Source organism: Lates calcarifer, linkage group LG12 (genome assembly GCF_001640805.2).
Source record: "Lates calcarifer isolate ASB-BC8 linkage group LG12, TLL_Latcal_v3, whole genome shotgun sequence".
Classification (NCBI taxonomy): Eukaryota; Metazoa; Chordata; class Actinopteri; family Centropomidae; genus Lates; species Lates calcarifer.
The window spans coordinates 12,804,704-12,821,101 of record NC_066844.1 but is presented as its reverse complement, the minus strand read 5'-3'; the positions used below and the strand labels follow the sequence as shown (position 1 = coordinate 12,821,101).

The following is a 16,398-nucleotide window of genomic DNA, read 5'->3' as shown; positions in this document are numbered from 1 at the left end:
CATAATGCACAGACATGATTTTTCTTTTTTCCCCAAAATGTCAGACGGTTCCTTTAAGTGCAGATCAAACTGATTGTATGAGAGCATAAAGGCACCAGGGGAATTCTTAGAATGGATTTTGCTTAAAGCCTATATGTCTATAAGTGGCTACACCTAATTCAGAGATGCCAACAGATGCTAGAGTGTGTTGTGTCTGAGAGGAAAACCTGTAAACAGGGATGACATTTCTCCTGCCCTGAGGTGATCTCACTGTATGAGTAAATCAATCAATTTCTCCCTGAACAAAGGAGCCTAAATTTAAATGATTACAAGAGTTGTGCTCCCTCTGGCTGAGCGCACCAGGCCCACCAAAGTCACTTTTACAACACTGACATTTCCACAGTAAGCATAATCACAACGGCTGTATGAGTTGCCTTTGCTTTTTACACAAAGGGACCGATTTCTGAATTGCTATATTTTGCCGAGGGGAAAAAAAACTTCTTGTCTTGCCAGAGTTTTTCATCTCTTAAATACAACTAACACTGATGACTATTGTGTCATTTTTTGTCTAGTGTTCCTGTGGTGAATTCTTCCAACCTTCTTTCGTGGAAGATTTACAGCATATGACTTTGCTAAGTTTTGTATTTTTCTTCCTCTCTAAGACTTCTACGTGTATCTTTGTCATTAGGGATTTGCAGGTGACCTGATGGTGAGGAACATTCAGCTGAAGCATTCTGGGAAGTATGTGTGTATGGTACACACTGAAGTAGACACTGTTTCAGCAGCAGCAGACTTAATTGTCAGAGGTATGCTTGTTTCCCCTTACACTTCACTTTAATTTTGGAGTTACAGGGAGAGAGAGAGAGAGAGAGAGAGAGAGAGAGAGAGAGAGAGAGAGATAATACTGTAAGGCATTTCTGTCCACCCATTTTTATGGACATTTTCACATTTTTCACAATCACAACCAATCATCTGTTATTGAACACATAACCAAGTGGAAGACAAAAGTCCAGGGTGGCCTCAAGTAGGCCAATAATGCTGTTGCACTGGCAAGGCATGGTATAACAGTCTGCAAAGTCAGATGGTGTAGCTTTTACATACAGACTGTATGTTTCTGAATGCATAATATGGAAACCAAGCATTGTTGAAACCAGTGAACTTCTTCCAGCAGCAGGTAGTCCTGCTGAGGGCTCAGAGCTACTTTTGCAGATTTGTGAGGCTTAGCAGGAAATCTCATGTCAGTTATCCAAGTCCTGGCCTGTTTGTTTGATCTCATGTTGCTGATTTCCCTATTTTCAGTGAGATTCACACTGAAAATCCTGTCTTGTTTTTCCAAATCCATGGTCATTAATGTTGTCTCATGTTAAATACTGATTTCTCTCCCCTCAGTTAGCTAGTTTTTATAACTAGGCTCCTATATAGAGAACGTTTTCTTTTTTTTATATGGGTGAAGGCACTTGTGTCTAAATTTCTAAATGTTTCTTTCACTTGACAGTACTACATGATTCCCCTGACTGTGTATTTTTCTTTTTTTTTCAGATCACAAATTGTACAGTTTTCAACAGATTTCATGACCAGGGAATTTATAATGTCATATCACAAACAATGCAAGAGTAGGGATATTTTAAGTTAAAGTTAAACTGTGTTCTCTGACCTCATGCAAATGGAAGCTGATACAGTTGATGGTCTAATCTAACTTCCCACTAAACTGCACTATTCAGTGTATTGATCAGACAGGCACTCCCAGAAGAGTCCATTATATCTCCAGTAGCCCTAAATTGGGGTTGTTAGCTGCGTTATGAGTCACTTAACACCTCTGGTGGGGTTTCAGTCTGCGATGTACGAAGCTAACCTGAAGTAATTTCATTGGTTCTACCTGTTGTTGTTCAGTGAGACTGATGCAGGTATCTGTCCTGGTTTCTGGGTATTGCAGGACCTCCCAGTGCCCCCGAGGGCCTGGTGGTGACTGACATTACTGACACCACTGTGCAGCTGTCCTGGGGCTCTGGACCTGACAACCACAGTCCTGTTACGATGTACATGGTGCAGGCCAGGACCCCTTTCTCTATAGGCTGGCAGACTGTGAGAACAGGTAACAGGTGCACCAGCGTCAAACACTTTTTTAATTATTTTTTTATTACTGTAAGTCACTACAGAGGAATTACACTGTAATCTGTGAGACTAGCCTAAAGTAAAGAAAGCTTAAAGTATTCCATAGATTATTTATAATAAAACATAAAGTTTGCAAGTTATTTATTTAGCAGCACACTTTATAATACAGCACACAATTTACAGTCCTTTAGGGATGGGTTTAATATCAAGTGTTCTCTTAAAAAGTAAAAAATTCCATTATTACATTTGTTCTCACTAGAAGCTATGGTTTTACTATGGTATGACTGTTGCTGACATAAGTTATATCACAATTCTGGAAACAGTGCGGCATGTTCAACAGCTATATATGTAGTTTAGAGAGAAGTATGGACCTGCCATGACTAACTGAGGAAAACGCATAACATATAAAAAAATAAATAAAGGGACTAACTGGAAACCAAGAAAAATACTGTTTATATTTCTATTTTACTGTATGTGTGTGTGTGTGTGTGTGTGTGCGTGTATGTATATATCTCCTTGTGTTTTTAGAATTTCTTTACTACACATCACAGCAGAGATTAGCATTACCAAGCTAACATGATGTGGAATTTGACACAACAGCTAGTAGCAAGGACACTGCTAACCCAGACAAAGTTAGTTGTTGCAGGTAGTGAGAAGTTAACTGCATTTGTCCCAGTATGACTTAAAAGCATAGAGGCCTCCCTGACCTTAGTAAACTTACCATAATAAAATGAAAGTTAAAATTAACATACAAAAACCACAGAAGCTCCCTTATTCTGTATACTGTAATAGTAACATCAGCATGCATGAAAGTTCTGCTGTTATACATGAAAATCTCTTGCATTAGTGTAAAATCTGAGATTTACCAGCCACACAGTATCATGGAAAAAAGACTTAGCATACCTGTTTGTGATCAGTCTGCCACCTCCATTAACTACTACATTGAAACTCTGAACACACATCAAAATGATCACCGAAGCACTGATCATGGAGCCTGACAAATGTTCATAGTATTCATCAGCCCAAAACACAGTAACAGTGTGAGCTGCCTTATCTTAAAACAGGAGTTTCTTCCTCACCAGTTTCTGTGCAAAAACTATCTGCCACATTGTTAAAATTCAGACTCTGACAAGATCGCTACATGCTAATAAGTATTTATGCATGTCGAGCTGACAGACATCAGAACCCTGTCTGTTATGATGCCCATTAGCTCCAACAGCAGTACCTTATTCTTCCTGTGGTCCGCACCAGTTTTGTGTCAGTAGTGGTCGTGTTGTATTAAATGGGGACTTAGCATTAGTATTAGTAAAACATATTCTGTTCCCTGTTGTTAATGGGTGCCTGTGTTACAATTTAAAACTGGTGTTATGAGTTTCTCTGGTCTTTACTGCATATCTTCTCTTTCTCTGGGTTAGAGTCCTGGCTGTTTTGGTTCATATGTGTAAGTCTTGAAGCTATCAGTGCATATCACAAGCAAATATGACTTATTTTGGACACATTTTGACTTGGTTGTATACAATATGCACAGTATATGTAAAATCAGTATAAGAATATATCAATTTATCATTAATCAGCCTTCTGTTCACATTCCTTAAACTCAGTAATACTTGCCTTAATATATGGCAGAAATATTAATTAAAGGGTGAAATGCATTTTCTCTCTCAGATATGAATTGATTTCATCCTTCTGTAACTTTAACTTTGGTTTGTTTAAGATTAAGACATTTTTATCTTAAAGGCCTAATGCAGGAACATGTTGAGTTTAGTAATGTCAATCACACTAAGTGGGGCAACCCTGTCTGACAGCTTATTAATTCTATTTATAATTGCATTTATGTGTGAAAATTCATTGTGAGATACAGGCATCACTGTGCAATATTGAGGAATAATTACAGAACATGTCAAGCTGTTGGACTGGTGTCACCCTTGAGTGTACTGTAATTGTAACAGTATTAAAAAATGTCACCATTTCAGTTTGATGTACTTCACTGGTTTGTGAAATGTTTTTTATATATATTTGTCAGAGAAAAGATGTGATGTGCCTCAGTGGAAAAAAAAGAAAACACATCTCAATTCTAAATTCTTTAATCCTAGTTCCTGATTCTGTGCCTGGACAGATGATGCATGCCACAGTGACAGATTTGAACCCCTGGGTGGACTATGAATTCAGGGTGGTGGCAATCAACAGTGTTGGTGTAGGAGAACCCAGCACGCCATCAAAACAGATTCGAACCAAAGCAGCAGGTATCCTCTCAATTTGTTGTTTCTCTTCATAACAAATTAATCAGTCCCACTTGGAAAATGTAATTTAACTGTTTGATTAGTTTCACTTTGCTTCTGTGCTCCCTGTGATGTTACTCATTTCAAATCTGTTGTTCCTTTTCATGCCAATACTTTGATTACTGAATCACATGCAAAATAAGCGGAAATTAAATTATGCTTTTAGACATTTAAGTATCAGTGTTAAGCTTGTCTGTGTGTGCTAGCACTCTAGAACCTATGCCATGATTAATTAATGGTTACATCAACAGAAAATGTGACCTATCCACACATGCCACAAGGCAATAACATGAAAGTGTCTATTTTGAGCTGGTTAGCTCGAGTAATTCCATCCTGCTGGTTGAATCACAAGGGAGCAAGTTTCCCATTGTGCCTCACACATGGGGATGACATATGCCACGAGGCTAATAACAACACCGTACACGGGTGGTAATACGACTGTCAACAAAAACCTAATTCCTCTGCTGGGTGATTACCCTGTTTTGTGTAAATAAGAAGCTCTATAGAGTGGCTGTGATCATCTCATTCAAAGCTGTGTGCTTTAACAGAATCCTCCACACCTGCCTCAGACATAACAGTCCAAGCCGAGAGATGATTAAGTTTCCTTTGTGCCTCTTTAGTTCCCAAGGTTGCACCAGTTAATGTGAGTGGTGGCGGAGGAGCTCGAGGAGAACTTGTCATCATTTGGGAGGTAAGAGGATCATGGGTATTTTTGAGTGGGCATTCGTTGCGACAGAGCATTCTTTGAATCTTTTGAAGAGAATGCACTTCTGGCACAGTTAGTGTGTTTGCAGTGGTCTGGCTTCAGTGCAGTGGCTTTTAATCAGAAGCAGAGCTTTTTTGATTTTCTGCTTGTCGACTTCTCTTGTGTAAATCAAAACCAACATATGGAGTCAGAGCAAATTTCATATGTGTAAATCTAGAATTAGGTGACAGCTTTACATTTTTTTGGATGTGTTTCAAAGCACAGCAAGATGCTGTATCGGTTCATTTTCTCAACGGTTTATTAGACACAGAAACAACACTATTTTGGTTTTACTTTTTTACTACTCCCAAATTTAATTTCTGCTCACAGTTGTTTGGGTCAAAGGCGTAACTTTCTGTTCCTATTTCAGCCAGTTCCAGAGGAACAGCAGAGCGGAGAGGACTTTGGCTATGTCGTGGCTTTCCGCCCACTTGGCAGCAGCACCTGGATCCAGACAGTGCTGGCATCACCTGATGCATCCAGATATATTTACAGAAATGACAGCATCGCACCCCTGTCCCAGTTTGAAGTGAAAGTGGGAGTGTATAACATCCTGGGAGAGGGGCAGTTCAGCCAGGTTGTCAGAGTGTTTTCCGCAGAAGAAGGTGAGTTTTTTCACCCGCACATGCTGCAAAGTTGATTGTGTTAATTCAAGGAAAATGTATGCTTTCACTCTTAATTGCAAATATGCATAATCCATGATCTATTCTATATAGAGCCCTCCAAGGCACCATCAAGAGTGTGGGGCCATGCTGTGTCAGCCTCTGAGATCGAGGTGTACTGGGAACCAATTCTTCCTGGGTCCAGCACTGAGAAGATAATAGCATATGAGGTATGAAAAAAAGTTGAAATAATAGTGCTACAAGGAGTATTCAAACAGGGAGTAGACATTAATCCCAAAATGACTGACAGAACAATGAGGCTGGCAGTCAGGTGAATGTAACTGCTAATGGTGACAACGTTGAAATATTCTGACATTAAAAGACTGTATGTGTTGAAGTGGCAGGTTTTTCATTGGCCAATCTAGGGGATGAAGAGGGTCTGTTGGCAGCTGTTCCAGTCTCCAAAAGAGCTTAATACCCAAGGCTGTCTGAGAGCTGCTAGTAAAAAATAATAAATAAATAAAAAAGTGTGAACATCATACATACATCACTATCCTCTACAACAGTCTCCTGGGATTTGGCTGTGGAAAACCTAGGTAAAAAAAAAAGACATTCTCTCCCACAACCCTGACATTTTACATGGTAGGATATATCCCCAGATGGCCTGACCTCTGCTGAGAAGCTTTGAAGTCATTGCCAGTTTGTTTGGTCCACACATTGTTATGAGACAGGGGTTTGAAGCAACATAGTGACGTGTTTGGGAACAGAGACTGAGCAGTGGAGCTGAGCTGAGAGTTCTCATGGTAAACATGGGGAAACAAATCTTACAGATTTATCCCCACAAAATAAACATATTCTGACTATGGCTTGATGATAAAATGATAACTATCACAATATCATTTTATATCATGATATATAAGTACCTCATAATATGATAGTAATGAAGTAATGATGTCATTTTCCTTGACGAAGTGTAACAAATGGTCTACGAATGTTTGATATAATTAATTTACATGCTTAGATAGCATGAACAGAAATGAGTCACATCATAGGATTAGAATTATGCATTGCACAAGTATTAGTGAACATAGTTTGATATTATTTTCATGATAATTGTTTTTCTACCTCAGATTTGTAAACTGTAAAGTGTTTGCCATATTGTGACCATAAAAAATAGTTTAATACCACAATTAACCATTTGGTTCCTTCAACTCACTCAGCAGCAAAAATCAGCCTTTAAACTTAATTATCTGACATTAATCTTGATAAATATTGATATTGGCTTATATGAAAATTTTTATTGTGATAAAATTTTTGGCCATGCCAACCAGCCCTAATTTAGACAACTTAAAAAAAAATCCCATTATATGTATACAGTTTTGAAGCTTCTGCAGTTTAAACCAATATCCATATTTTTCAAGCTTTTTAGAGTATGATATCATTCCTATCTCTGCCAATATTTCGTAGAGCTCAAGAGGAGTACTAACTAGTTAGGAGCTGCCAGGAGATGGCATCAAAGAATTTTTTAATGGACCTGGTACAGGATGCAATAGAGGGAACACTGATGATTTGGGTCTGTCACAACCAATAATGTCAGCCGTAATAAATCTCTCTTTCACTCCCACAGCTTTTCCTATAATGCACAGATTAATTCTTTTTCCCACAGTGTTAAGTCAATGTACCTTTAGCATGTGCAATAACAATGACTGTATAAATTTACTGTATGTCACGCCGTGCGAAATGGGTCTAATAAAATCCAGTTTCACAATCCGTGTCAGACTGTAAACTATAAATTTGAGGCATGTCACATTGTGCAGTGAATGCCCGGCAAATCGTAGCACTACAATGTAAATGGAAAGAAAAATGCATCAAGGCAATAAAGAGGTTTTGGGCATGGTGCTGACACTTCTACGCATCAAACAGAGAGGGGGAGAAGGAGTGTATAGACCTAGCTGGGGGAATCCTGCATTTTGAACGTTCTCTGAATTTCTTAACAGGTTGACTTTGGTAACGTAATACTTTGGCAATGTAATATTTTGCCATTAAAGTGGATAAATTAAGGAATAAAAGAAGAGTCAGATTGATGGAAACAATACTGCAATCTGCACATTTAAAATGTTTCCCATGCCCATCCACAGAGGCTGACTGCCCAGCTGTGGATGAGAGAGCCTGGAATGCTCTCAGATGGCTCTGCCAATCTGTCCTAGCATGGTAGATCAGCCCCAAAGGGCTCTTCATGCATGGGGGCCCAACAAATACCATTTAGGTATTGGTGGCAGTGCCAAGTGAAGTGTTTCAAGTGAAGTGTCCTCCAACATGTCTGCTTCATGTGTTAGACGATAACAGCTACACATTCAAGTCAGCCTTGAGTCTTTAGCTGAAGACAAGTAGATGAGGAGTGGAACAGCTGTTGTGACTGGCTGAGAGGATCATGAGCCATCACCACACCCTTCAATTTATCTCACTTCACCTAGCCTTTTTGGTCATAGCGCTGCTTCACCTGTATGGGTGAAAATAGCAGGAGCGCTTTGATACACCCTCACTGACTGAATGCACAAGATGTAAATATAGCTTCAAGTTTTTACAGACTGAAGTTTGAACTACAAACTTTTGAGACTGTCTACATCAACATCAAAATGACACACAATGGGATATCAAAGTCTCGACCATGTTGAAGACATTTTGACATGTCACACTAGGCAAAGCACAGTAAATGATAAAATGAATGGCTGAGTTCAGTTTAGATGCTTTAGTTTTAGAGCCCTGGTACTGTGCAGTCTGGCTGACTGTCATGACTAACTAGGACACTCAAACAGACCAGGGCAATCATAAATATTCTTAGTAACGCCTGTGCTTTTCTTATTATGACAAGTCAAAAAGGCCTGACCACAGCATTCAGCAGCTTTATTATTTGCCAACATGCCTAGACATCAGCCTTTTATATGGTGATATAACACTTACTTGGCACCTGGATTTCTTACAATTTTATTTAGCATCAGTATCAGTAAGATAATACTGAAATAAACTAATATAATAAAGCTTAAAAGTAATGGACAACAGAAACAAGCCCCTAAGGGAGCTGTGGCCATGGGGCAGTTGCCTTGTTGTTGCCACTTTACCTCATCTCTGACTGAGACTTGGTCAGACTCCCAGCATGTTATTGAGATGACCCTCCTTTAATTTAAAGATGAGGAGTTTTCTTGTAAACAAACACTAGGATGTATTCCATCCTTGATTTTAAAAAAAGTTGTCAGTTTATTAGCTAAAAGTAATTCAATCTAACACAACAGTAACAAACCTTCCATGACGGTTGTAATGTTCAGTTTGTGTTGAAACAGTTTTAAAGAGATGTTTATTCAACTGTATGATCATTTTACAGGATGTAGTTTGTGGTGTTGTTGAAATAGACTGCAATATACTGTCAGGTGTTTCTATTATTTTGCCTACACTATTTATATCTATGAGGCTAAACTGAGCAAAACTCTATATAATGTGGAACCACAAACTTCAGCATTAGATCATGCTAACTAAATCATACATGCCCACTCTCACATGCACCTGTGGTCCCTGTAGGGTTATTTAACTTCATGCAAAGTGGAATCATAGATTAAATAGTTTCTCAGAAAAAAAAATATGAATGAGAAACTCATCTTTTATAAAGCCATGAGCCATTTTCATGTTTTTACTCATGACATGAGTCAGTATGAATCAGTGTCATCAATACCAACTGCTCTGGTCACAGTGGGTAGGTAGAAATACCTGAGTGAGGTGTAATATAATTTGATCTCACTGAAGAAGGCATTTACACCAAAATATCTGTCTCTGTGCTCAGTCATGTCAGTTTATAAATAAATGCAAAAAAGAGAATTCTGAGACAGCTTTCAATTTGAAACCCCCCCTCAAATTTTAATATTTATTTATTTAACAAACTAAATCATCCATGCCCACTCTCACACTCCACTTTTTCCAACACAGAAATGTATATTTTAGGCAAATCAGCATTTTGGTTTCATTTCAGCTTCTCACACACAAGTATTTGTACTGTTAAAACATTGTATTGGTGGTATGATACACTTTCCTGCCTCTGTCTCCATAAGACTTTGAGATGCAGCAAGACAGCTTAAGTCTCCTTAGATCCCTCTCTTTCATCCCTTCTTAAGTGTGAGTTTAGATTCTTAGAGGTGGTGTAAAAAATGGTAAACTTTCTGCCAAGGTATTTTAGGTATTTTCCCAAGTGCTGGTTAAACTGCTATAATTAAACTGCTGGTAGAGAAAACAAAAACAAAAACAAAACAAAACAAAACAAAAAAAACACCCTAGATGCACCTGTTATCAGTAATTCCAGGCCCTGCTGCTAATCTGCCTTTAACCAAGCAAGATCCCTGCAAACCTGTGTGCAGCCAATTGAATAAGTACCTACTCTCAAACCATCTGTTTGACATTTTCCTGTCTGCTTTTTCTGTCTCGTGTTCTCGGGTCATAAATGATCTCCCTATGAATACAGATGCCGACAAGCTTCTTATCCTGGTACTCCTCACTCCCAGTGCTGCTCTTGGTATTGCTGATTGTCAGATACAGTATCACTTGGCAGTTTGAAAATGTGCATTGGACTGCCTCAGGACCTACAGTAGCTGAGCTGATAGTATGGAACCCTTTTAAGTTAGGTCCTACAGAATCACTACTTAATATATGAAAGACTTAAACTTACATGACCCCCAAATTTCTTACAACTTAATAAATACCTCATGTTCTGCAGTAATATACTGTATGTAACTTGCTCTGCTGTGCAGGATGCTCATTGTGATGCTCTCTGTAGAAAATTGGCAAAATAAGGTTTGACTCAGTTCCTAGCTTTACAGATCTAAAAACAGTTAAAAAATGGAAAAAAGGCAATGGAAGGCAACATGGCTAGAGCTTCATGGTAATCCTTGTTTCGTTGGTCTAGGTTCTGTTTTGGGAGGAAGGATTTCAACAGAGTGAAGCAGACAGAGTGAGGGTTATCAACACCACAGCTCTACTCTCTGGCTTAAAGAGCAGCACAGTCTATCTGATCTCAGTCAGAGCCCAGAACAGCGCTGGACTTGGACCCTGCAGCCCTGCTTTTAACATCACCACCAAGAAACCACGTGAGTCCACACACAGGACACAAAAATATGATTATGCTTGGCCATCTACTTAAACCACCTTTATTTATTTGAGTTAAGGGTCTTTCTCAAAGGTTCTCAAAAATTCAAGTCTATTTTAATACAATACTCACACGTCATACTGTATGAATCGGTAGTCTGTCCATACTAGCTGTGAAGCCAGGACTGACAGTTAGGTCCTTAGTAATTCCTTAGGGACTTTTAATTACACGAAGAAGAGTTTACATTCAAAACTGAAAACTATAACACATTACTTACAATGTAGTTTCTCTGTTAGGGGTTGCTTCAAGGCCAGTGTGGAGTAGTAGTAGTGACCAAAAGTCAAAGTCAGTTAAAGGTGCTATATGTAATTTTTTTTTTTGCCAACAGTACCATTAACAGCTTACCAGTCTAGAAGAAACATTGCTGCATTCCTTTGCTCACCAAGAGCTGTCTCCAGCAGTGGAAAGCAACACCAATGTTTTGATTTGTTTTGCTAGTTCTAGCATTTCTCCTCTTCTTCTGTTCAGCTGGTTAGCATCAGCATGCTAACCAGCTAGCCCTGTCCTATCCACTTTTAATACCACTTTGCAATAGTACTCAAAACTTTATCTGAAGATCATATGTCTCTAGTCATCTCAGTTAGATGAATCAAGTGGATTTCACAAAAGTGAGACGAGTCCCTCAAAACAATACTCACATAAGTCACATAGGTGTTCTTTTTCTTTTTGTCATTATTTTATTGATCACTTGTTCAATTCAATCACTCATTTATTATCCTTCTCCTGGTCAGGCCACTCCTTAGCAAGCATGTAAATTCCTCTCAGCTTCACAGTTGCACAGCCTAAGTAAGAACCACTCCCAGCCACTGAGACAGCTCAGTGAAATATGATGCAGTAAGCAAGCAGTAAGCAAGACTTTCATGCTGCTTCAGGGTGAACTTTTCATTTCATCCTTATTAGCTGAGTTTTCATACACATAAATGAAAGGGTAATCAAAGAGCGTGCATTTTCTTTTTTTTTTTTAACCTGTTTTCCTCCAGTGTGCTCCTGAAGGTTGACGTGTACATAGTATGAAATGTATTCTGCTGCCACACCAGATGATTAAATCAAGGCTGACTGCAGAGTTAGTTTAGAGAATACTATTGATGACTTTGGTTTATGCATTTATTTGTGAAACCTGTGTCTATATAATTTGATTTCTTGCAGCTCCCAGTCAGCCCCCAGGGAATATTGAGTGGAACCTGACCAACTCTAAGGTCTTTCTAAATTGGGAACATGTCAAGGCAATGGAAAATGAGTCTGAGGTGACAGGATACAAGGTGGGTTTGTCAGAGTAATAGCAGAAACTCCACAACTGGTGGAAACAAATAGAGCCTCAGCAGCTGTCATCCCAATAAATGGCTTTCTCATTGCAGTGAAAAGATAGACCTCAGCACTCCAGTGTTAGATTATGGATTGGCCCTGTCTGGCCTTTCAAAATTAAAAGATCTGTTCCATGTGATAAAATGAAAGGTGTCATACCACAGAGGGAATTCAGTGTCTTGCAACCAGTACAACAATGAATCATATTTGATCCCCTTTGTATACTTGTGTAAAAAAAAAAAACAGTTTTGATAATGCTTTCCACAAATATGTATATTTGTTTTGTTCTTCAGAGATATGCAGCCTTGCTCATTTAATGATAGGTATTTTGTGGGGGTCTGTTGTAAGGGAGCATGCAGTGCATGTAGAATGGACTATTTTAATAATTTGGCAAAAACAAAGTTTGTTACATATTTTCCACATTTTTAATACTAAATTCAGACTTTGGATCTCTGTGCTGGGTGTTTGAAGTAAAAAATAAAGCATTTATTTATATAAAATTACGTTGCTAAATGAGTAAAAAATTATATCTGAAGTCTTTTTTTTTGAAGTGCCCATGTTCCTCCATGTGGAGTCTACCAGCACCACAGAAGGCATTCATGCTTTTTTTTCATGCTTTCAGGATTTGTATTTACTTTAATATGTTGAATGAAGTCATACATTCGTATGCTGATAGGTCATAAGAGTTTAATATCTAACTGTTACGGCTGTGGAGTAAGGTGTGCACCCTGGGATCCACGCTCTCTTTCTCCTCCAGGTTGTGTATCGTCAGAATTGGCATGGCAGGACTACTGTATTGGAAACCAGTAAGACCAGTGTGGAGCTGCAGATTCCCTCCGGAGAGGACTACCTCATTGAGATCAAAGCTCTGACCAAAGGGGGCGATGGCACCAGCAGCGGCCACATCCGCATACCAAAGATGTCCAGTAAGTAAACACTCTGCAGCATTACTGTTGATTACTGTTGGAATTAAGCAGAGGAGCAGTGGGATGGGTGCAGTGTGTGTAACTAATCCCCAGTGTGACTGATACTGTTTAGCAGCTTTACTGTAGGTTAACAAGGCCTTCAGAATACACATCTAAATTGTAATAAGACTGCACCGTAAGAGCAGGACGAAGAAACAAAATGTACAAAGTTATCCCTGTCTACAAGGTTATGTTTTAGTCCGCTTTGTCTGTTAGCAGGATGTCTCTAATACTTGAGAGTAGTTCAACATTTTGGGAAATATGCTGAATTGCTTTCTTTCCATGCATTAAAGCAACACTATGTAATTTCTATAGTGCAACAGTGGCCTCTGCAGCCACAAGTGGTAATTTGGTACAGGACTGGTGCATTGAGTTCTGTTGGGCTCGGAGTCTGAGCAATAAAGGGCACTGAAACTGCCGTACCCTTAGAAGCTAACAGCTCATACACAGAAAACAAAGGCTATCAATTGTTTTACCTGAGCTTAGATTGGAAGAGCTGTTGCTGCAATGAACACACCAAACTCAGTTTATAAATAGATATTTTAAAAGTTGATTTGGTAAGTCAAGGTTTTCTACATGGATACAATGTCCAGGTGGGTGAAAGAAGTAGTTGGCTTTTTTTTTGTTTGTTTTTTTTTTTTGGTTTGTTTTTTTAGTTTATTCTGATAAATATCTCCTTCCTGACAGAATGAGCTACCATATTTTAACTATATTTATGGAAATAGTTCCATGATGTTGATGAGCTGGTAGGAGCTGGAATCAGAGCATAGTTATTCTAGCTTCACAGAAAGACTGGAATCAGTTAGAAACAGCTAGCCTGTCCAAAGTTTAAAAAAAAATCCCTACCAGCACAACTAAATGTGCAATAAATAATGAACAAAGGGGACAATGTTGTTTAGGGGGAGTTGTGGACATGTTGGAAGAATTTCTTAATGAACTTTTTGCCAAAAGTGCTATTTATACTGAATTGCTCAACACTCTCACAAAGAAAGCAGCAAATAAGTGTATTTCCTATAAAACTGACATATTTCTCTTAGTCAAACTTAGTGGGCTAAAGACATTAGTTTGGTTTAGGAAGATCTCATCGGGGTTTAGGGAGGATAGTTCCATCATGCGGCCATCTAGAAAGCACTTTATGTTTTCACTTATAATTCTAAAACTGTTTTGGTTATACATGAATTGCCAATATTTTTGGAAGTACATCTAAAATCAGATAACAGGTACACCTGTAAGATTTGATGGCATTTTGCCACGGGGGCACGTAACTATAAAAAACTATATAACTATATATTATATAAAATCCTAATAATAACTTCTTTTTTTTTTCTTCCTAGGTCTTAACTCAAAAGGATGTCTGTGCCCAGTTTCAATGAAAATTTTCTGTTTCATGATATTTTTTATATTTTCTATGTTTATTTTGTAGCTTCTGATGCCTTTATATTTAGCTCTGGACATAGAGTGAATATAGTTTATGATTTTCCTCTACATGTCAGGTCTGTGGAACAAGCAGCTAACTGGAGAGTCACTCAACCACTGGACTGCAAACCCAAACTGAATGAATGGGAGTGTTTTGACAGGTTGTCAGATGCCCACAAATCTGTGGCGGGACTGTTACTCATAGGCAACAGCACAGTTACAACACATTTTCATCTGCCTATTTTCAGGACCACTGCAATCCTCCAGGATGCATGCATTTGATAAACATGGAAAAATGAATTTCTTATCTTTTTTTGGGAAATGAACCCGAGCAAAGGTTTGTGTCCCAGTTTCTCGAACCTTTGCTCAAAACCTTTGCTCAAAATCAAGTTATTTCTTGGCTTGCTGTGACCCCAATGAATGTTCCATACCAAAAGGCACAAGTTACACATACTATAGTACATGCAATTTGAAAACTAGGAGTTCAGTTAATCTCTATTTACTTTGTTCTTTTCATGTGGATTTAAAGTGCTAATCTTCATTATTTTTATATGAAAACATTTGACTGTTTTGGTGGAGTTTAACTTATCCCATATAATTAAAGGATATGTCTGTAATAAAGCAAATAAGCATATTTAAAACATAATGGTACTGCACAGGTACAGGATATACAAGTATCAACAGGAAATTATGCATTCACCCACTCTCCTGTACATGTTTGGCTACATGATAACAGTGAATCATCCTTTGGCTTCATACAACATGAAATATATACCTGATTGTGGCTGTACACTCATAGATCTCTAATTATCATCATATTATTTGTATGAAATTATTTGTGTTATTTGTGTGTGTGTGTGTGTGTGTGTGTTAATCATATGTGTGTTTGTATGTGTAATGCCTAACACTAGTCAACCCACAATCACATCACAGGTGATTTCAAACAGTTTGACTTTTGGCTCCAACTAGCATCAGCTGAGCTCCATAGCCTGACCCCCAAACCAACTACATTACCTTGCATTACCCACAATTCAACTCAATTGCCAACAATTTTGGTGGGACATTTTGGTGTGTTATGCTATTACCAGCTAATATAGCCTCAAGCCATGAGCCTTAAGCAGTGATGAGGAGCAGGTAACAGAGGTCAAGTACTCTCAAGTGACTTCACCTGAGGCAATTTATTTACTTTACTCAGCTCCCCCTGCCCCCACCCCTAGTACTTCCTGTGCCGAGTTATAATATGAGCAGACTGTGAAAAATCAGTGTTGCCCTTTAAATCTGCCAAACACTATAGATTTAGAAATAGACTCTTAACTTCTACTTTTATGGTATTTTCTGTGCAAAACGCCTTTAAAAAATCAGGCTTTTTAAAAATTAAATATAATACATGTAACAATATTATCTTATATATATATATATATATATATATATATATATATATATATATAATAATGACTGGGTTTCATCTATTGTAGGTGGTACAGTTCAGTGCATCATTTGTATCTGTCCATGCTGAATTATTTGTCATTGTAGTTTTACACATTCTTCGTCTCAGACCACTGTCTCCACAGTCTACAGTCCATATTTCATTTTGCATGAAAGTGGTCAGGATACAAGTCTTAACCTGCTGTGACCATCACACAGGTGATGCCAAATCTATCAAAATAGACAATTTTAGGATTAACACTTAACACCAACCTGTAATCATCCACAGTGCTAGGACAGCTGTAAATGGTGTCTGTGTTGATTTTATGCAAAGGCACACTGGGCAATCTTTTGATAGTTTTTAAACATACATTAAGGAAAACTTGGA

At 38.3% G+C, this 16,398-nt stretch overlaps 1 protein-coding gene across 1 annotated transcript in view; it reads left to right on the top strand.

The window, feature by feature from the left end:
* LOC108898886 (contactin-4) overlaps positions 1-16,003 on the top strand; it is a 36,268-nt gene extending 20,265 nt beyond the window's left edge. Inside the window, exons 13-22 of the mRNA XM_018699006.2 lie at positions 668-785; positions 1,913-2,071; positions 4,185-4,334; positions 4,991-5,061; positions 5,486-5,720; positions 5,832-5,947; positions 10,663-10,843; positions 12,049-12,161; positions 12,962-13,130; positions 14,504-16,003. Coding sequence (XP_018554522.1) covers positions 668-785; positions 1,913-2,071; positions 4,185-4,334; positions 4,991-5,061; positions 5,486-5,720; positions 5,832-5,947; positions 10,663-10,843; positions 12,049-12,161; positions 12,962-13,130; positions 14,504-14,592 — 1,401 coding nt within the window. The 3' untranslated portion in view covers positions 14,593-16,003. The remainder of the gene's footprint in view (positions 1-667; positions 786-1,912; positions 2,072-4,184; positions 4,335-4,990; positions 5,062-5,485; positions 5,721-5,831; positions 5,948-10,662; positions 10,844-12,048; positions 12,162-12,961; positions 13,131-14,503) is intronic.
* Positions 16,004-16,398: the final 395 nt, after the last annotated feature.